General features: G+C 41.3%; 3 protein-coding genes across 5 annotated transcripts in view; 2 read left to right on the top strand and 1 right to left on the bottom strand.

Moving 5' to 3' along the window:
- Positions 1-510: 510 nt before the first annotated feature.
- On the top strand, positions 511-7,870 carry LOC109474603 (aquaporin-12-like). Of its 2 annotated transcripts, XM_019774943.1 has the most exons (5): positions 511-721; positions 2,873-3,289; positions 3,690-3,831; positions 4,212-4,313; positions 7,634-7,870. In XM_019774943.1, the coding sequence occupies exons 2-5, from the start codon at positions 2,960-2,962 to the stop codon at positions 7,822-7,824; spliced, it is 765 nt and encodes a 254-aa protein (XP_019630502.1). In that variant the 5' UTR covers positions 511-721; positions 2,873-2,959; the 3' UTR covers positions 7,825-7,870. The 2 variants fall into 2 exon arrangements, with proteins under 2 accessions (XP_019630502.1, XP_019630501.1); XM_019774942.1 differs by lacking the exons at positions 511-721; positions 2,873-3,289; positions 3,690-3,831; positions 4,212-4,313 and adding an exon at positions 6,190-6,798.
- Positions 7,871-9,195: 1,325 nt separating this feature from the next.
- Positions 9,196-15,666, bottom strand: LOC109474576 (cytochrome P450 20A1-like). Its single transcript, XM_019774908.1, has 13 exons — positions 15,496-15,666; positions 15,054-15,103; positions 14,684-14,853; positions 14,110-14,255; positions 13,507-13,674; positions 13,046-13,124; positions 12,369-12,490; positions 11,716-11,770; positions 11,451-11,574; positions 11,142-11,253; positions 10,811-10,875; positions 10,494-10,588; positions 9,196-10,142 (listed from the first exon to the last, which is right to left on the bottom strand). Exons 1-13 carry the CDS (start codon positions 15,565-15,567, stop codon positions 9,985-9,987), a joined length of 1,416 nt encoding a protein of 471 aa, XP_019630467.1. The 5' UTR covers positions 15,568-15,666; the 3' UTR covers positions 9,196-9,984.
- Positions 15,667-15,897: 231 nt separating this feature from the next.
- The window catches only part of LOC109474567 (aladin-like), a 42,479-nt gene continuing 37,858 nt past the window's right edge, over positions 15,898-20,518 (top strand). Inside the window, exons 1-8 of one of the 2 annotated variants that reach the window (XM_019774899.1) lie at positions 15,898-15,927; positions 16,608-16,743; positions 17,308-17,432; positions 17,606-17,661; positions 18,089-18,180; positions 18,334-18,479; positions 18,823-18,966; positions 19,594-19,714. In XM_019774899.1, the coding sequence (XP_019630458.1) occupies positions 16,615-16,743; positions 17,308-17,432; positions 17,606-17,661; positions 18,089-18,180; positions 18,334-18,479; positions 18,823-18,966; positions 19,594-19,714 (813 nt within the window). In that variant the 5' untranslated portion in view covers positions 15,898-15,927; positions 16,608-16,614. Of the gene's footprint in view, positions 15,952-16,607; positions 16,744-17,307; positions 17,433-17,605; positions 17,662-18,088; positions 18,181-18,333; positions 18,480-18,822; positions 18,967-19,593; positions 19,715-20,518 lie in introns of both variants that reach the window. The other variant, XM_019774900.1, reaches the window with a different exon arrangement.

Below are 20,518 nucleotides of genomic sequence, written 5' to 3'. Positions count from 1 at the left end.
GCGCGCATGAATTTTCGGCCGTTTCTAAAAAGGTTCTCGACCATACTGTAAATCGTACAAAGCAGCTGCAAAATGAGCAAATATATGCCGTAAATTGCGAAAAAAAATATTGGAAGAACATACTTATGTCATAGAACACCAAAAAGCAATTCCAAAGGAAAAGAAGAAAATGTGAAGAAATGAAAATGAAGAGTCTATTATTCACCATACCATACTCTGTGTGTTTAGTCATTTGTTTAACTTCCATGACCACGTACATTTCATAATGAAAGCAGCTTTTTTGCTGAACTCTTTTATTCGCATACTCGCATCAGTTTTGAGGTTCCCAGAATATGTCATCCATATAATCAAATCAACATGGCCTCATGTGAAGAAAAGAAAGTTAAATTATATTGTATTATCAAATTCTATAGGAAAGAAGTGTTTTTCTCCCATTATCATAATATTTATGCTATGGCTGATGACGGAAAGGGACGCACTAATTTGAAATGTCCGACAGGGAACACCAACGGCCGTGCGACTCGTCAACAGATATCCTTTAATGGGACATGTGGTCCGTATTTGGCGCCCTCAACGCGCATACTGCCCATACTATCCCCCAGAGGTGTATATAAATAGCCCCTCTCTGCCTCCTAACAGCTTGATCAACGAGGTAGCGTCAAGGAAACGTCTGTGGGACGGCGTTCTGTAATCGAAGGAACGTCAACGTCGCTGACGTAAGGTAAGGAATAATTTTGAACCGTCATCTTTCATAACTGACGTACATAGAGATAGGACACGCTAGGACACGTGCAATGTTTTTGTTTATGTATATGTCCATCGCTATGTGGGTAACAGTTGGCCATATATCCACAGTGGATTTATTTATTTATCTCTAGACAAGGGGAAGGCAGCATATTACAAGACACAACATTGTTACTTTCAGACAAACAAAGAAGAATAACATACAGTATGAAAACATGAAGTCCAACGCGTCAAAACAGAGTCATAGACCCAAAATTCAGAACATACAGGTCAAACCACAGTGGATGCAGAAAAAATGCAAACATTTCAAAAGAAAACACTCCAACTCTACCGTTAAAATTACAGTTGTCAATATATACAATGAATTTTACCCCCCAAACAGCTGTGTTATCATCCCCACGTTATCTTGTAATTTTCCATAAACTTTAAGCCTTTTTGTCAATAAATGGAGTTGGAGAAATAAGTTGGTCATTAAGTTTAAAATTCCAACACTTTCTTTCTTGCAGTTTATATGGTAGCTATACACAACTGTGCATGATGATATCATAATCCAAAATGGTGTTTTGTTCAATTATAATCTGTTCTAAATCTGTAATAAAGTCCCAGAGGGGGGGGGGCATAACAGGACAGTCGATAAGAGGGTACAGATTGGGGACTTGTTATTTGTTTACGTCTTTTAGACTAGGGGGGAAGTAAACAAAGGCGTGGCTATAAATACCATATGGGCAACACCTTGAAATGACACTTAAAGGAGCATTATTTAACATTTTTGCACCGAAAAGTGAAATATTTTAATGGAAAATCCTCTGGAGCGGTACGCATCCACTTTTCGCGACATACTTGTGCAATTATCTCACATTCCTGACATTTATAGTTGGCGCTAATGCAACCGACAGAAGCTGCACTTGTTTTGTGGTGCCACCACAAACTACCAGAATGTAAACAAACATGGCTGACAGCTGTGTTTCCAGTTTTTAAACGCACTCGTAAGGTGTCATATTTTGGCACCTCCGCTTCCTGAATGACATTTGCAATTTAGTAGGGTTAATTCAGCTTACTTTGTAAAGAAATGACCATAAAATTGACGTTTTGGATCGTCCTAATGTTACATAATGCAGCTTTAACGGAAATACCCCAATGTTTTAGATTTTCAGTCACAAACACACAGACGACCACAGTTTCCTCTTTACTGTGTAACAGGAGTGCATGGTACTCTTTCAACCATGACTACCCTCGTGTCATTTGAATTATCATAGCCAAAATTACGGTATGATCACGCATGATGTAAGTGCGACACAGAGTACATGTACGGTACAGCGCATTGTTATTACTTAGTAATGCGAAACGGTGCAAAAGTAATACCAGCAAATTGCTCTGATCTATTATTTATGCTGCTTAGCAGTAGACTGGTAATATATCACCACGGGCCACCGGCTTAGTGGTGTTTTATAACACACATATAAACCAATACATGACCTCTAATGCAAATGTATTTATGGCATACATGGCCGAATGCTGACCCAAATGTAAACCAATACACACGACCGTTAATGTAGAATAATAGTCGAATAAGCGTCACTGTTCTAAGTTTCCGTCGGCTTTTTATAAAATACAAATACCCTAAAACGTGGCTGAATTTTCTTGCCATGTAAAATCAAGGCAGACGACGGATTAGGAAATAGCTCATCTGTCGGTGAAGGTTAGACATCCACTAGGTAATGAGAAACAAAAGAAAGTTTGGAAGTTGTTAGACGTTTCAAGTAGCATCCACTACTTTCGTCAATATGATGACTGAAAAAGTAGCGGACGCAAGTTGAGACGTCTGACAGTTTTCAAAATCTATCCAATTGCTTGAGTAAGTGTTTTCTTGTCTAATAACACATCTAATTATTGGCATTAACTTTGTTTAATTTGTTCCCTGTGGACTATCTAAAAATTGTCTTCACGCTATTAACATAATCAGTTCATGTTTTATTTTAGAAATACCTGTTTAACCACGCACAGATTTTTAGTCACTTGGGAAAAGTAATGAATGCTACCTGAAACGTCTGACAGTTTTCAAAATCTATCCAGTTGCTTGAGTATTTAACAACTTGTGAAACTCCTCTTTTGGTCCTTTCTTTTCCAGATACAGACCCCAGTGAAGTAGACAAACAGCATCACAAGCTACTACAAGGGCTCAATTTTAACAAACGTCGACGCTGCAGCACAAAACATGGCGGTCCTAGTGTCCATCGGATTCATGGTGGTCACCTTTGCCATCGCACAAGTGCTTCGAATTGTGGGGAAGGTCGTCCTGCCTTCTAACATCTACGAGTACTGGGCCGAGCTCATCACGACTTGGCAGTTCTGTGCCTGTTTCATCGAGACTGACTTCGTGACGGCTGACCACGGGTGGTGGATGTTTGCCGTGGTGTGTTTCCTTATGTGTCTCGGCTTCTGTAAGGTGTTTGAGGACGCCACCGGCTGCCCGTGCTGTGTTCTAGAGGACTACATGGGCAACTTGACTACCGTGAAATCTGCTCTCATCAAGGTGGCCGTGCAGGTAAGGAATCAACTACATTTGTGACGTTTTCCATTTCGAACGCATTTTCATAATAGTTATCGTAGAAAAATGTCCCCAGGCACCTTTTCTATCATGTTTCTCATTCTATTTCATGGTATTTTTTTCGACCCAGTTTCTTGGCAAAACATAAAATCTGAAGGAAAGATTGTGGTTTGATCCTATCTTACGTAGAGTGGAACTGGCTGCCACCAGGTACAGTTAGGGAATAATCACTAGATAGCTTTAAACAATGTTTAGAGTTAGCTATTTAGAGTTAGATGTGCAACAAGTAGTTCGGTGTAATAGCCAGCTGCCGCCGCGCCGCGCCGTTATATCGGCTATACAGATACAGATTATCTGATGAATGACCATTGTACGTTATGAAATATTATATCACTAGATCGCGGGCGCTATCCTCGCTGCTCGCTGGGCGTATTTTGTGTGGACGCTGGGGTACTCGGCAGGACACGCTGACAAGGCCCGGGAGGAGCTGTGTGAAACCTGCATCAACTGTTCTGACCTGGAGGGCATGGCGGCAGAAGGTTCGTCTGTCCAAAATCTGTGTATCCGTCTGTCTTCTTGTGTGTTCTTTTAAGATCTTAGCCATTTGTTTTGCTATTTACGGCATATATTTGCTCGTTATGCAGCTGTTTTGTACGATTTACAGTTTTGTCGAAAACTTTTTTGGGAAACGGACGGACGAAATTAAAATTCATGCGCGCGCGAACGTCATCCATATAATTAAGGAAACATAGCCTCATTAACACTACATGTCTTTTCATGACGACGCTACATGTCTTCTATTAATCTATTCAAAATAAAACGTTACATGAAAAGCACCATTAAAAAAGGATACGTTCAACCTATTTTTCTTATCGTTAATTTGCTAAGAGTACGAATATTTCTTCTACCCTCCCCCCAGGTCTGGCTACCTTCACCGCTCAGTTCGCGGCCTGGAAGCTGAAGGAATCTGACCTGTCTGATTACATCAACTCCGCCCTCTGTGTGGCCATCATCGTCACTGGTGAGACTTTCTAGTTCATATTCAACTCAAATTACAACTTAACATGTCAACCTGTTACTAAACACAGAGTGAATTCATTTCCCGGACCCTTTCTTTTGACCCCATCCTAGAAACCACCTGTTAGAGCCCTTAAAGGGCCAATATGATTCTACCTATGAGATACAGTTGAAGCGCCACCTAGCGTTTTACTTTTACATGCAATGACAGACTCAATGTCTGCTGCTCCTCCTTATTTGCGCAGCTGTAGAGAAAACAAAGTATACCAGAAAGTGATGGAAGAAAAGAAAGCAGAGCTCCTCGTTTCTAACGCTTACCCTGTAGTGTGCTTGTTGTATGTAGCTTTCTGCCATGATGTATCATTTCTTTTCGCGTAGCTTTATAATGTATTAGTATCTAATGCAAGCTGTCGCGAAAACGTGTCTCTAAAGCGACCAGTGCTGGATAACGACCTGTTTTGAATACAGCAGCTGTTGTGGTTTCCTTTCTTCAGAACAAAAAAAAGCTTTCAGTCTCCTTGGACTATGGACTTAGAGAACATAATTGTAACAATACATGTACATGTTTCGTTGTGTCTGCCTGTTTGTTTGTTTGTTTGTTTGTTTGTTGGTTGGTTGGTTGGTTGGTTGGTTGGTTGGTTGGTTGGTTGGTTGGTTGGTTTAAATTTGCTGCTTAGGTGTTTTGGCTGTCCTTTGCTTCATTGGGTCTGTATGTTTGAGTGTTTGTTCACTTGTTTCTGGAAGTCGACCTGTTATAAGTTGATGGTTTATTTGTTGGTTCGTCGGTTGGTTGGTTGGTTGGTTAGTTGGTTGGTTGGTTGGTTTATTTTTTCTTCTACTTGTATCTCACCTGTAACACGTGGACGCCATGTTGACATCACGTGGGTATGTCCCGGATCTTACATACCCAACGAACCGGCACGACCACTCATGTCAACACCCAGGTAAACACAACAGTGGAGGGTTGAATGGGGGATCGTTCTCAAACAAAAAAGGTTTCCCCAGAATTTCCATGTGCTACGAATTACGTGAGAGAGGCCTTGACTGCAATCTGATCTACAACATGTGGTGTCTGTATACAGTAGTTTGTTGAAACAGGGCCAGGGCCCGTTGCAGACCTGAGTAGTATAGCATTGTAGCTGTCCCTACTTAGGCCATGTTTATTTGACTATATGGATAACATCCTCGCACGCATGAATTTTTTGTTCAAAAAAAAAAGAAGTTTTCAGCCATACTGTAAATCATACAAAGCCGCTGCAGAATGGTATACATGCCGTAAGTCACAAAAATGGAAAACAATACATTTTGTATTGACTGACAAAATTGACTTTCCAAAGGAAAAGAAGAAAATGTGAAGAAATTAAGTCTTTTATTCACCATACCATACTCTGTGTGTTTAGTCACTTGTTCAACCTTCATGACCACGTAGATTCATACTGAAAGCAACTATTTTGCCAAACTTTTTTATGTGCACGCGCGCATCAGTTTTGGGGTTCCCAAGGATGTCATCCATATAATCGAAGCAACATGGCCTTATGGAGTGGTATTGCTTAAGGCTCACTTATCAAATAACTGATAAGATATGGTAATCTAGTTTTAAGCTAAAAATGGGGATGGTATAGCCTCTACTCTGCCATACAGATATCAAATATGTGCAAGTCGACACTGTTTAAGAAAGCTTTGAATAGGTTCTTAGCCTACACTATAGCAACGTTGAGAAGGCGACTCGTAACTTATGAGGCGTTCCCGAACGTCAAACAATGTAGCTGACCCGGAATCAGCTGATTGCCATTACAGAGTTCTATCTGCGAGCCGAGTCGCCCGACCGGGCCAGTTAATCGCTAATCTGTTCAGACAACTTCCAACCAGGGTACGGATTGCTAACGACGCTGTACAACAAAAGTGGGTCAAGATGTCTCTGGTCGTGTCATTGGTTATTCTGGTGGCGACTTTTGTGGCCTGCAAAGTCGTGAGAGTGTTACTGAAGTCCACAGTAACGCCGACAGTCTACGGGTATATCAACGAAGCGATCTCGGCGTTTCAAGTGTCGTTCTGCGTCGCAGAGAACGACTTCATCGCCACGAACTACGGAATCTACGCCGCGGCAAGTGTGCTGCCTTTCCTCCTCGTTTCTTACGCCTTCTCCTTCGACGGAGCCAAGACGAATCCTTGCGGAGTCTTCGAGGACTTTCTGTCCGGTGGAAACAAGTTGGAGTGCCTCGGAAGGCTCCTGCTAGAACTTGTTGGGGCCACGTTGGCTCCCAAAGCGGCCTACTTGTTATGGACCATAGAACTCAGCCCGGCTCACGCCCTTAAGGCGCAAGAAGAAGTCTGTATTTCGGTGCTAAACACCGGACTTGTCGCGGGAATGGTTGCAGAGGGTCTGGCCACGTTTCTGACCCGGTGGGGCAGCTGGAAGTTGAGAGATTTCGGAGTGAACTATGACATATATCTTGGGGCGGCCCTGTCTACCTGCGTCGTACTTTTAGGTATTTGTTTTTACGTGGCAAACTTTGACCGGTGGAGGAGACCAACCAGCGCTGCATTGCAGTTTATTGTTTTCTTGCCTGGTGTTAGATTTAAGGCTTTTTTGTGTTAACCAAAGCTGTATTTTATCATGAGGTATTTATCAAATGTTGACAGAGCAGATTTAATTTGACGAAAAGGGGGCGTGGCTGTGGATATATACAGTGTAGCTGTAGGGTCGCTGTAGCCTGCGAAATTCTTAAAGTGTCGTTTGACGCAAGTCAGGATCAAGGTCAAGAAGTACAAGGAGAAACAGTTGCGAAGCGCGCCAGGGCTACAGGCCAGAATATTGACTGAGTTGTTGGGTGTCAACAACCATTTTGCCTGTTTCATGCGTGTTATGCTCTAAGTGCCATTGCTGTATTCCTGAAACCCCCTGAACGTCCTCGTACAATTTAGAAAACCCAAAATACAGGATATGACGCGGTTATTTTCTACGATATCTGATGAATCTATTGTGTCAACAAAACTTGGCTGACTTTGAGTAAGAACACGAGAAATGCCTTCAGTCAGTGTTACAAGTGTTCAGTCAGTCAGTGTTATATTATCTTTGAAAACAATTAAAGGCATCCATTTTCCTTGAAATTGATGTTGGCGTCTTTGAGATTTGACCTTTGGCTCAAAGAAAAAAAGAAAGTGTTCTGAAATAATACTCTAACCACTTATGTTTGAATGGCTTGACACAATTGTCAATCATCTTTTATGAACTTCTTGTTTTTGCAGTTCTCACAACTCTTCATATCCTGAATGCAATAGATGTATATGAATATGAAATCATGTTGTTGTTGTTGTTTATAGGTGCCAGTTGGACCGGTATGATGTTCAACCCCGCTCTGGCTGTGTCTATGACGTACGGCTGTAAGGGAGAGTCCATTATTGATCACGTTGTGGTGTACTGGATCGGCCCTCTCATCGCCACCGCCCTCTCCTACTACCTACACTTCGGAACGGTCCCCGTGCTGCAAGCCGAGAAAGTCAAGACAACTTAAGAAGACACAAGGACTAAAAGAAAAACAACGATTTTTTAAGTCGTTGAAGGTTTTTCGAAACATTGATACTGAGATTACAAAATTTCACACTTTCATAAAACGGAATTCGAAGTGCTATGCAAGAAGTCGGGTAATTTAATTCCTGTCACACATTCAAGACCTTCCCACGAATTTGTTCCTGGTTCGGCGGACGTTCGGGAGCATCCTGGCTAGATATAGGCCACACCTGCCTTAAGTACGAATCAAAACGAATTTGAGTTAAATTTGAGACAAATTTTATCACCGCACACTGCTGACCTGTGTACTCCCGAATGATTGTTGTTCTGCTGACTTACAGCTGAATGCCAGCCAACCATGGCCGAACCTCCCGACCAACCCCTGAATGTTTTAAACATTTTGAAACATACGGCTGGCGCAGCCGAGTGGTAGCCGACCTTGCCGAACAACAGCCGACTTTGCGCCGTCCTACTTCAAATTCGTGAATGTGTGATGACAGGGGCTTAAGACAACGTCAATGTCTTCCTCAATTTAAAATTCTGCCACGAAACAGATGAAACTAACCAAACGTTACATGTATACACGAAATGTGTGTAAGAAAATCACAGAAATGTCATAATCGTTGAAACTCACGTATTTGCAGAAAAGCATGCATATGACTGGGTGACCTCGTTGTACTCGTACTTGGGCATTTTTTTCAGGGATTTCAACAACTCGATTTGGTAGCTTTTCTGTAATTTATCAACAAAACTTGGAAAACATCAGACCTATGCAAATTCTAGATGTTCATGCCAAAAGTGCATTCGCATTGGAAATGTATTCAATGTCTCTATTAAGTGGTTGGGTGTTGGGGTGGGCGGATTACATGGTGTATATCTCACAAGAACACGGTTAGAAAGAACGGTAACTGAGGGTACAAAAATAAACCACACATGACACTTACTTACACTGACTATTTTTATACTTAAGTATAGTTAGGCTTGTCAACATGGGACTATTACTTGATTAAGCACTGTCTTTGCATAAGTGTTTTTTATTTACTTCACTTTTGATCTCAAAACAAGGCTCATACGAACCACTCACATGTTTTGGTTACGTTAAGGAACTGCTGAGACAGATGTTTGTTTACCTTAGACTTGAAAAGTTTTAAGTTTGTGCCTACTTTAGCATTTACAATGAAGCTTGTTCCGCAGTGATGTAGGAGAGAAGTTTTCAGTGAGGAACTTTCTCCTAAGAGGACTATGGAGAAAGGGTGTTTTGTTTCTGTAGGGTGGACGTGCAGTAGTACTTAAAGACCTAGTGGAAATATCCAATCTATAAGACAAATTAAATAGATGAGAAAAAAACAGAATAATAATCACAAACACTGAATGGACAGAATACTGCACAACTTTAATCTGAATGTCATCATGTTTCCTACATAAATGCCTGCACCTCTACTCACACTCAGCTCCTTTTATATATCTTTTTATAGTGCAATTTCAGGGCGGCAAAACAGAAAATATTCTGGATGAGCAAGTCTGTCTGATATTGACATTTACTGCTATTTCTTAGCACATTTTCACCATCATTTCATACTTGAAGCATTAAAGTAGTATTTTTTACCTTATACATGAATCTAGAAAATCTTAGAGTAGGCCTGGTGCACTTGGCCTTAAACATGGGCTATGACAAGGCCACATTGCACTACTAGCTATTGAAAAATCGCCAAGCTTCTGAGGTCTGCTATTTTACCATTTTCTTTAAATACCTGATCAATCATATATCAGGTAGCTTTAACACTACAGTAGCTATATTTGTTACAAAGCTAACTTTGGAGTTTGTGTGATCACAATAAAACTATCACTGAAAGCTACATATTTCTCTTACAATACCTATGGAATCAGAAATGACAGTACATTAACTGCACTTTACAATACACTTGGCACTGTGGCTAATTTCATCAAACAACTTTGAGTATCCTTCTTACCTTTGTCTTTTTTTGGCTTAATAATGCAGCTTTTTATTTATACTTAGCATTGAACAACTACAACACCAGGTGTATCATCGAATGTTTAATATATACACCTAGATGGTCTTAATTCTGCTTGCTTCATGCCAGAAGCAAAAATCTGAACATGTTGGAGCGACTTGATCCCAGAAGCAAGAAGGTAACTGTTGGCGTTAGTCACGTTTGGTGACGGTGATCCAGATCTCGTCGACCGGGCGCGTGACCAGCCCGTGCCACGGCTCCACCACCTGCCCCTCCACCAGGTGGAACTGGAACCGGCGGCACAGGATGGACAGGAACACCGTGGTCTCCACGTACGAGAACCGGTAACCTGGAGGGAGGGAGGAAATAACAAGAGTATTGTTAATGATTTGGGAAGGCAGAATACAAGTGATACGCATTCTACAATTTGGCACTCGACACTTTGGCATTGGGACTCCTCACATGGCTTGTTTTGGGGCTATTTGAAATGTTTCAAGTATGAAATGATTATGAAAAGGTGCTAAGAAATGGCAGTTAATGCTGATCAGACAGATTTCCTCATCCAGAATACCGGTATCCTTTTGTTTCTGTTTTTGCCACCCAGAAATTGCATTGGAGTTGGTTCAACTTTTAGAACATGTACAATGAAATACCAATAGACAATACTAGTGACCAATGTTATATTATAACGGTGCATTACCTGGGCATTTGCGACCACCTGCAAACCCAAATGGCTGGAAGGCCAACTTGTGACGACCCTTACTGTTCTCCGTATCAAACCTTTCCGGATCAAACCTAGAAAAGAGAGGCAACGCAACATGAACAAATAGACCACAGCACATCTATATTGAGTCACCTGGACACTCTGTTTCACTGGACACTGTAAGATTATTGGACACCGAACAAGAACTTCCTAATTAATATAAGAGGGGTGAAAGAGGCCCATCACCCTTCACTCAACTTCACTCAATCTTAATGTTATACAGTACATGTATGTTATAAAGGTTAAAAACTCACTTGTTTGGCTCTGGCCAAATTCTCTCATCTTGGAGGACAACTCCAATAGCATGGATAACTGGGGTCTGCGAAAAAGAAATGAATTATTGTACCATGATGATCATTTTGAACAAGACAGCTCTTATTGTTAACATGTTATAACATAACATGTGGCATCGCGTGGTGTAATGTGGGTGTTCGACTTGGAACCAAGAGGTCCCGGGTTTGATTCCCTGGCATGCCCTGATGTTGTGCCCTTGGGAAAGACAACTCCCTCCCCAGTATGGTGGAGTGATGTCCACCAGACCTTTCGGCTAATAGTTGATGCTGTGTCAAAACATTGTATTGTTACCTTGGCTGGGACAATGTGGCCTCCGATTTCAGCATCCAGGTCCATGTAGCGTGCCCCCCACGGAGCGACCACGGCACAGCGCAGAGTCTCATCCAGGACCTGCCGTAAGTACCTACAGATGAACAGCAGGATAAAGTCATCAGCTGTAGTCACCAATGCACGACAGCCGGCCACAACATGCTTTCTTCTACTGGTGTAGAATTTAAGTGTATATATGACTGATCTTACTAATAGATATTTTAGCACGTCACATATTCCTTTTCAAAACCTAAAGATGTCATGAGTTTCTCTGCCTTTCAAGACACTTACACTAGTTGTGAGAGGTTGTCAGGAGTGACTTCTTCCTTCTTTCCCAAGACATCCATGAGTTCCTGATGCACTTTCTCCTCTACCTCCTTGTGTGTGGCAAGGAAGTACACGGCCCAGGTCAGCACTAAGGAACACCGCAGAGAAAACATCATCATGTCTTTATGTCATTTGACAGAAGACCCAGTCTGTCTCCCCAGTCTGTTAAAAAAATCTGAGAACCAAGAAATTGAATTGGTGTGACCTAATGCTAAGTTTTTACACTTACAGTTTCCAGAAGTATGGAACCCTCCAATCGTATATGTCATAGCATCACTTATGACCTGTGAAAATATTGCATAGATTTTAGAAGAAAATTTACATGCAATTTGAAAAATCTACATGCAAAATTGAAGTTCAGTCTCTGTCTTCTCTAGATATACAAAAACATACATAAGAAAATCTCCAACACCACACCAAGCAACAAGACGACATCACATTTTTGCCTAACATTTATAATATGGGATAAGACAATTAGACGCCAAACCAGATAGTGGGATTGATTCAACTTCCTATATTAAAAGAATGACCAGAAAATCCAGTTTTGCTGCCCTGAAATTGCATTGGATGTTTTCAAGCCAATCACGTGTCAGCTTCCTTGGAATTAAAAAAAATGCCATAAACCCTAAAATCGCATCATTCAGGGCTCTAGCTAGCTCAATTTGTTTCCGTCAACCCAGGTCCACGATTGGACCTGGGGGAAGAGTGCTCACAATGTAGGGGGGTTGGGGGTGGGGCTAATTTTAGATTTTCCAGCCTTGGAAAATGGATGACAGATTGGTTTAAAAGTTTTTCTGTCACACGCCACAAAGTTCCTAAAAAAGTGACGGTAAAGCGGATGCTGGCGAGAGCCCTGATATTGTGCACATAACTGCAACTTACCTGCTCTTCAGGAAGATTTCCCTCAATAAGTACATCGATGAAGAGTTTTTCCTGGGGTGGGGGAGGGTTCTCTCTACGGCGCTTTGCAACCCTGACAATAGTTGCGTGTAACTTCTCCCGAGCTGAACATGAGAAAACAACACACAAATTGATGAATGAAACTTAAAGATCGACAACCCAAACCTATTTCAGCTGCCAAGGCAATTGCAAGAGTCTTCTTCTTCACATAAGGTGAGGATGAAAGAGACTCGGCAGCTAAAATAGGTTTGGGAACCAAGCTACAACAACTGGGCAAAATTCAGGGTACTATTCAGAATTGTAAGCTGTTTATTGAGTTAAAAATTTGTTCCAACACACAAGAAATTGTTCTCAGCTGGAGCTTTTGACCAGTCTCTCTGGTATTCTTCTGCATCAGTAGACTGACTCAGTGAGGCTTATCACATTGCTTCTCAGACGTGAGCATCAACACTGGGTCAAAGGTATCTGGTAAACACCGGTTATGTCACTCTTCAGAAAAGCCACGTGACAAGCCTCACTACATGGCTCAGTCTACTGAGGAAGACCAGAGCGACTGGTCGAAAGATCTAGGTGAGAACAAAACTTTAAACTCTAAACACTACTAACAGAGATGAATTCAAAGCTAGCTATTGATGGAAAAAATTGCTGAGAAGCAAGACCTTCTTGGAACCTTTTCTCCCTGGGACTTCCTTCTGCAGGATAACTTCCCTTGATTCTCTCTTCCATGTCATGCCAACACTGTAGAGAGAGAACAAGTACAATGTATGATGAACATTCAACAAATAATGGACATCAATCAACACTGGGACATTCAATTCAATACCAGAGTAGTGGTAGATGGTAGTGGGCTATTTTTCAAATGAAAGAATGGTAAGGTCATGAACAATCTAATTCCTTGACACACTCATTAGCAATGAAAGGTATGTTCTAACTAAAATAGCACTCACCCAAATTTTTGACTCGGACATTCCCAAAAGTATTCACATTGGAAGAGACAATAGACTTCATTTTATGACTTTTGCCTAAAGTTGAATACTTTCTATAATGAGTATGATGACTTTTGCAAACATATGAACTTTATTACTGACATTCTCAATCTTAAAAAATTTCTTCCACTCACGATGTCGTAGTTCCTGCCAAACTGCACACATTCCTTCTCGTCCTTAAAGGAGTCTCCAAACGATGTTCTTGTGATTGCCTTCATGGCCAGGGCTATCATGTGGGCATGGAGGGGGATGTGATCTTCACCCTTCATAGACCCCCATTTCTTAGCCATCTCTTCACCCAACTGCAAAACAGATTACTGTACAGTAATTCCTGATTTTTTATGGTACTGTTATGTTCACCGTTTTCACTGTCACTTCTGTACCATGAACTTATCATTACTATATTAACAAATAATTCCCGGACTTTCTTTTTCCTGCACCTGTTGCCACCGTGAATATATAGTTCTGTGAACAAGTCCATTTTTCTCAGACCGTGAACTTTTGCTACCGTGAACATAAAATGAATTACAGAACAGTAGATGTTATTGGCACTGTTGTTCTGTATTTGCCACTGGCAGTATGTATGTAATGTTATGTTTTACAACTTGTGAGTCCTCTACATGTAACAATTTTCGTGCCCCCTAATCTACAATTGTTGTCTTACATTGTCTCTGCAACAATATACTGTAAACATGTGATAGTTTGGTGTATACGCATGTATTCTATATTCATAATACCTCTTGAAAAATGCTGTAGTAAAGTTTCATGGCATCGTGCCCATAGCTGGGGTCATACAGTTTCCTCCTAGACCTGCCATCAATACCGTTAGCGTACTGGATACCCATGGGTCCCATCAGAGGCTCGAATCCCTTGAAAAGCAGAGCTGGAAGAGGATTAAATGAAATTAAAAGAGGATTGAATGAAATTAAAGGACCATACAATGGACATGATATCAGAATTGACCCAAAGAATCATTCCTTTTTCAAACCTTTGTGTCATTTTTGTATCTGTATAGCCGGTATAACACACCAGCTTTGCAGGCAAGCAGCATGGCGGCAGCTGGCTATATTACACTGAATGACTCGTTACACCTAACCTTTGAACATCTAACTCTAAACAGTGTTTAAAGCTATCCAATGATGATGCTCAGCTCCTACTGTAAAAGGTGACAGCGAGTTTCACTCTGTGATAGTTCTAGGAAAAAATTTGTTTTTAACACCTCAATCATTGGTAGATACTAGTAGTTGCAAATCAGTTGAGTTTTATTCTTGTTTAAAAGCTATACTTTTTCAGCTCTCATATAATCCTTACGTGGTCTGTCAAAGATGCGCTCGTGTTGTTTCCAGAGTTCGGGCGCCCCCAGACTGACCACAAGCTGCTGGCCCCACCAGAAGGAAGCGATGTCTCCGTACTCTCCATGTAACTTCATCAGGAACTGGTGCAGACTGCCTGCCCTCCCCATGTCACCCAGGTTACCATCTCTGCCGGCACAAGACATGAGAAAGATGCATACGTAGTGTGCATAGTCCAGTGGTTACTGGTTAGCGATCCTGCCTAGATGGACTAAGAGGTTGGGAGTTCGAATCCCAGCTACTGTTAAGGGTCGCAGTCCTTAGGACGGGATATCAAGATCTGTACTAGGTTTGTTCTTACTTATATCACTATGAAGTTTGCAACTTACTTTGGATCTGATGGCTCCAAGCCTGGGATGGTGGTGATCTTATTTGCACCCTGAGGGAAAATAACAGCAGATGATCATGATGCACATACAGGTGTTGTCAAATTATGTGCAAATGGAGGTGCCAAAATATGACACCTTGCGAGTGTGTATACAAGCTGGAAACACAGCTGTCCCGTGTGTGATCAGCCATGTTTGTTTACATTCTGGTAGTTTGTGGTGGCACCACAAACTGAGTGCCCCTCGTGTGGGCTGTTTTGCTCTTATACTATAAATGTCAGAAATGTGAGATAAGTGGAAGTAAGTTATAATCACAGAAAGATTTTTCAACTAAACTATTTCAATGTTTGGTGCAAAAATGTTACATCATGCTCCCTTAACTATAAATATCCGGTCTGTCCACATATAATTTAAAAGTGAACATATGGAAAAGTGCAAAACATACCGGGTACAGATACAGCACCGTGGCTATCAGGAAGACCACAAACGTGATGGCAAAAATGGCGTAATCTAACATCTTGCCAAGCAACAAACTCCCTCACAACTGTAGAAAACTTCCAAGAAAGAGACCCCACATAAAAATGAAAGAGGGACACGTCTTAGAGCCGCACAACACCCGGAAGTGAATAAACAAATTATCAATCCGTTGGATAAAAAATAGTGCAAATAATAATAGGAACCCACAAATGATGCAAAACCTTTCTCCAACTAAGTTTCAGACGATAAAGTTTAAATCATAAAATGTGTTATATCTGGCAAAATGGTGTTTAGTCAAGTAAACATTAAGCTAACATATAACGCGTAATGATATAAAGTTTTGTTATGTGAGTCGGCATGTTACCCGCCATTTTCAAAGGTGAGAGGTGAAAGGTTGCAGGTGAAGTTTGAAGTTTCTCACGTTGTACGTGTGTGTTCACTGTAAAACTCTTGCTCATAGGTTTATTCTCGTCGTTTTAAAAGTGATTAAGGTCTAAGTAACTTTCTTTCTATTGGTTAACTGATTTGTATCACTTCCAGCCTTTTTATTTTGTAACGGAAGGAACTTATGGCAGACCGAAGCACGTTGACGGGGGAGGGGGGTATTATCTTTGCTGGTTACCTTACTAGTATTTTGTTGTGCTCAAAAGAAGTCCTAAATTGGAAGTTAACTCCGTTGTAGGAAGAAATTCTAGCCTGGGTGCCAGACTGTTCTGAGGACCAATACATAGGCCAGCCCCCAGTTAGACTCTAAGAAGCTCAGGGTCTGTCTGAGCTGAGGAGTGTCGTCTATGGTAAAAATTTCCTTGAACTTGAAGTATGTTGGCCCTGTAGCTGATCCCTACATATACCTGTACTCCTACTAACCCCAGCAACAGTTTGGCACCCAAGCTAAAGAAAGTCATACGTATACAATGAACGATTCTCGTACTTCATATTTAAACAATGGCTTTTACAAGCTAGGTACTGTCAAGTTACTCACCTACTGTTTAACTTATGGACCTCAAAAGTGTCGTACAGTTACACTGTTTATACACATTATCTATACTTAATAGACTCACGATATGCATATTTTTCCAGACTGACCATGTCGTCCCTGAGCATGTTTCCCTCCCCCCCGCCCGTGGGTTTTACGTCTGTGTGTGAGGTGAATGGAGAACTGGTGGCTGCCAAGCTGGGAGAGGAGGGGGTGATACAGGCTCAGTACTGTGGACAGGTTCGTCGTCGTGCTATTCATCATTTATCATTTTTGCCTTTATCTTTTATAAGTAGAGTAGAGTAGAATAGAGTAGAGTCATTTGGTAAGGTAGGACATCTGTCCAATTTGGACTGCTCCTTATCGTTCTTCACATCAGCTGACTGTCATTGTGGGCTTCAGTGGATGGTCTAGTGCAGGGCCCGTTTTAATGTGACAAATTTTTTAAAACCAATCCATCAACCTTGACACACTGACACTGGACAAAAATCTCAGGTAAGAATATAAATACATCCAAAGGAACACCTACAACCACTTCCAACCTCATGATCTGCCAGTCAAAATGTGGGAAATTGCATTTTGAAAATCCAAAATTTGCCCCTGGACCCTCCCTAGATAGTGAGCACTCTTCCCCAGGTCTGATCATGAACCTGACCTGATGGAAAAAATTTTGAGGTGGCTACCTGCCTACTTACTCCTGATTGTAGAGACTAGATAAAGATGAATTCACTTAAACTGACTTCCTGAAGCAAGCATGACTGTGTACTACCGATATTTCTCATTTCTCCACATCTCTACATGTAGGTGGGAGAGTTTCCCAGCCTGCACTTCCCCCCAGACAGCATCAGGGCGTCGAGAGAGGAGTCCAGCGCCAAGGCTGCCTTCCTCCCACACGATGAGACGGTCTGGAAACGAGCTAAAGAGGCCTGGTACGGTGGTCTTAAGATGTTAGGCCATGCTGGTTTGACTATGTGGATGACAACTGCATGCAAATGAATTTTCCTCCATTTCCAAAGTTATCGATTGTAAGTGAACTTCAATGAGCATATTTAGATGAAAGGATTTGATAAGAGGAATCGATATGATGTTGATATTTTTTCAGGTATGAACATGGACTAGGTGCAGTTCTGAGTGAATTAGTAACCAGCAGGGCTGAAGGTATGACATTCTACTTGACTTATTAGGAACAATGTAACAGATACTCACAGGTAAAATATGAAAAGTAATAAGTTAATTTTCCTAGAGTTTTCCACATTGATATACATGTAGTCATTGTAAGTCCTTACTTTTTCATTGTCAATAATTATCCCAATTATTATGTGGGATTAAACTAAGTAAATCACAATTTTTCATGGTACTCAGTACTTTTATGTTTGCAGTCAATTCTATACTGTGAACAAATAATTTGGGGACTCTTTTTTTGCTGCACTTGACACCGCTGCACACATGTCCATTTTTCTCAGAAGTTTTGTTTGCTACTGCAATTGCAAACATTAAGTGGTTTACAGTATACTGTTGATGTAATACGCCATGTACGTGTAGTCTATGAAAAGGCAAAGACAGATGAATACATGTGTTGGAACAGTTCCAGGCTGGTTAGGCTGGAGTTCGTCTGCTGGTCTGGCTGTGGTCAGGTGGCTCGGCTCCCTACATGGCTCTCTCTTCCCTCACCTCGCGGTCAGTATACAACTACCTTGTTTTTCATGCAAATTATTGATATTATATCACAACTAGAAAGGTAACATTTTCCAAGCAAATGTATAGTGTTTACCAGTTCACATGGTGAAGGCCAACTGCTCTGTTTAACAGTGTACATTTTTATTGTTTCAGTTATCCAATGAAGACATGATTGCTACATTTGCTGAGAATGCAGACTGGTACCACAGTGCAATCCGAGCCTTTTCCTGGCACCCCCATATCCACAAATTTGCCATCGCGCTTAGGGACAACTCCATCAAGGTGTACAGCAGAACAAGGTCAGTATAGTTGGCTTGTGTCATCACTATTGCAGTTTTTGATGTCAACACTAGGGGGCTCTTTTGAAACATTGGAGAAGTGTCCCCCCACATCCACAAGTTTGCTATTGCTTTTCGTGACAACTGCATCAGAACAATGTCAGTATCTCTAGCTGTCATTGTGTTGTGTCTGGAGCCCCCTAGGAACACTCGTCATATAGCTTGTTTTTTTGGTTATATAAAATGCTTCATATATAAAATGATGGCGAAAATGGCAGAAATGTCACAGTAGATTTCCTCATTCAGAAAATTTTATAATTGCCACCATGAAACTGCATAAAACAATGTTTTCCTTTTTTTTCAGTAAAATTGTTCCTCTACTGAAGCATAAAGTACAGAAGGGTGTAGCAGCCCTCTCCTGGGAGCCCCAGTCTGCCTCAGTGCTGGCTGTGGGGTGTCAGAACTGTGTGCTGATCTGGCACGTGGATCCCATGTCTCTCTCATCCAGGTGTGTTCATCACATACATCTATACAGTCAAACTTTCTTTAGCGACCACCTCTATAAGCAGGCCCTCTGGCCGTAACACTTGATTTTTCTCTGTCATGATTTTTCTTCCCATAGACATAAGCATTCATAAAGGACTTGCGTAAGCTGACCACTTGTCCAACTCAACTAGCATTATTTGGAACCCGGATGGCCAAATCTCAGCATATGACAAACATATCATTTTTAAGGTTATGGTGGAAAACATTCTTTATGATGACCATGAAGAACTCTTGATGGAATTGGCCGGTTTGCCATTGAGTTTGATAACATGACAGGCTTTGCACAATGTTAAATGGTACTGGCTAGGTCAGTTTGGCAGTCTGTGACTATTGTGTAAATTTTGCTGCAGTTTTGTCATGAGATTCCTTCATGTTTTTACATTTTTTTTACGTCTTTGATCTTGTGTCATTTTTCAAGCTCTCCCTATTGTCCAATTTAACACAGGGTCTTTTTTGATGCAATGTTGTAATACACCAGGAAGACCTCTCCATTGCGGCTTTCATTTACCTCTAGTGATGCTATTCCAGTTTTTCATTCTATCACATGCATCACTCTCATTGAAAATGAAATCTGCCCATGATTTCCTAGACCATCCACGACGACCTGTCAGGTGCTGAGCAGACCTGGACACTCCCCCATCACCTGTCTGGCCTGGTCACCGCACGGCAAGCTGCTGGCATCTGCCTCCCCTGCCGACACTGCTATGATGGTACGTCCCATTCCTATCACATGCTTTCTAGGGTCTACAAATGTACATTGTACCTCTTAGGGTATCAGTATGTACATGTGAGACATGATTTTGGTCTTCGAAACTTTCCAATCAGAAGGAACTCAGGTTTGCTTTGTGTCAAAAGTTTTTGCAGTTTTACATATCAACACTAGGGGGCTCTTTTGAGACATAGAGGAAATGTCATTAAGCATCCAGTTTCCATTCATCTGGCTGACACCAGGCTAGTGTTTTCTTAACATTCCTTATCCTCAAACAGGACTGCAAGCATTGTACCTAGTACTTCAATATCTGTATCTGCATAGCCAGTATAACCACTCTACAGCACAACACACCAGCTTCTGTATCTGTATAGCCGGTGTAACTGCCCTTCATTGTAACACACCAGCTTTGCAGGCATGCAGCATGGCGGCAGCAGGCTATATTACCCAGAGCGACTTGTTACACCTAACTTTTGAACATCTATCTAAATGTTTTGAACATCTATCTAGATAGTGATGATGCCTCTGCTGTACTTGGTGGCAGCGAGTTTTACTCTACAATTAGTTTTGAACATCTCAATCCTTTGCTTTCAATCCTCTGGTACTTGAAAGCATGATTATTTCTTGTTCTTTTCTGAGCTGGTATCAGGTACTTAGTTGGTACCAGATTATAAGCCAATAGCCTACTTTTTGCCTACTACTAGGATACAAAAACATCATTCTTTTTTAAGAAAACGAAGACTAAAATCAAAGCACATCCCACAAAGTTGATCCATTGCTTTAATTCACATCCATATAATACTAT

Source organism: Branchiostoma belcheri, unplaced genomic scaffold (assembly GCF_001625305.1).
Source record: "Branchiostoma belcheri isolate BF01 breed outbred unplaced genomic scaffold, Haploidv18h27 scaffold31, whole genome shotgun sequence".
Classification (NCBI taxonomy): Eukaryota; Metazoa; Chordata; class Leptocardii; order Amphioxiformes; family Branchiostomatidae; genus Branchiostoma; species Branchiostoma belcheri.
Note: the sequence above shows the minus strand (reverse complement) of the source record. Positions and strands in the feature narration are given on the sequence as shown.

Excerpts from the sequence above, each read along its gene's own strand:
- LOC109474603 (XM_019774942.1), top strand. The coding sequence starts at position 6,222 with ATGTCTCTGGTCGTGTCATTGGTTATTCTGGTGGCGACTTTTGTGGCC. Across the intron at positions 6,799-7,633 it reads TACCTGCGTCGTACTTTTAG|GTGCCAGTTGGACCGGTATG; the intron begins GTATTTGTTTTT and ends TGTTGTTTATAG.
- LOC109474576 (XM_019774908.1), bottom strand. The coding sequence starts at position 15,567 with ATGTTAGATTACGCCATTTTTGCCATCACGTTTGTGGTCTTCCTGATA. Across the intron at positions 11,575-11,715 it reads GTTCCATACTTCTGGAAACT|TGCTGACCTGGGCCGTGTAC; the intron begins GTAAGTGTAAAA and ends GGTGTTCCTTAG. Across the intron at positions 11,254-11,450 it reads GACAACCTCTCACAACTAGT|GTACTTACGGCAGGTCCTGG; the intron begins GTAAGTGTCTTG and ends GTTCATCTGTAG.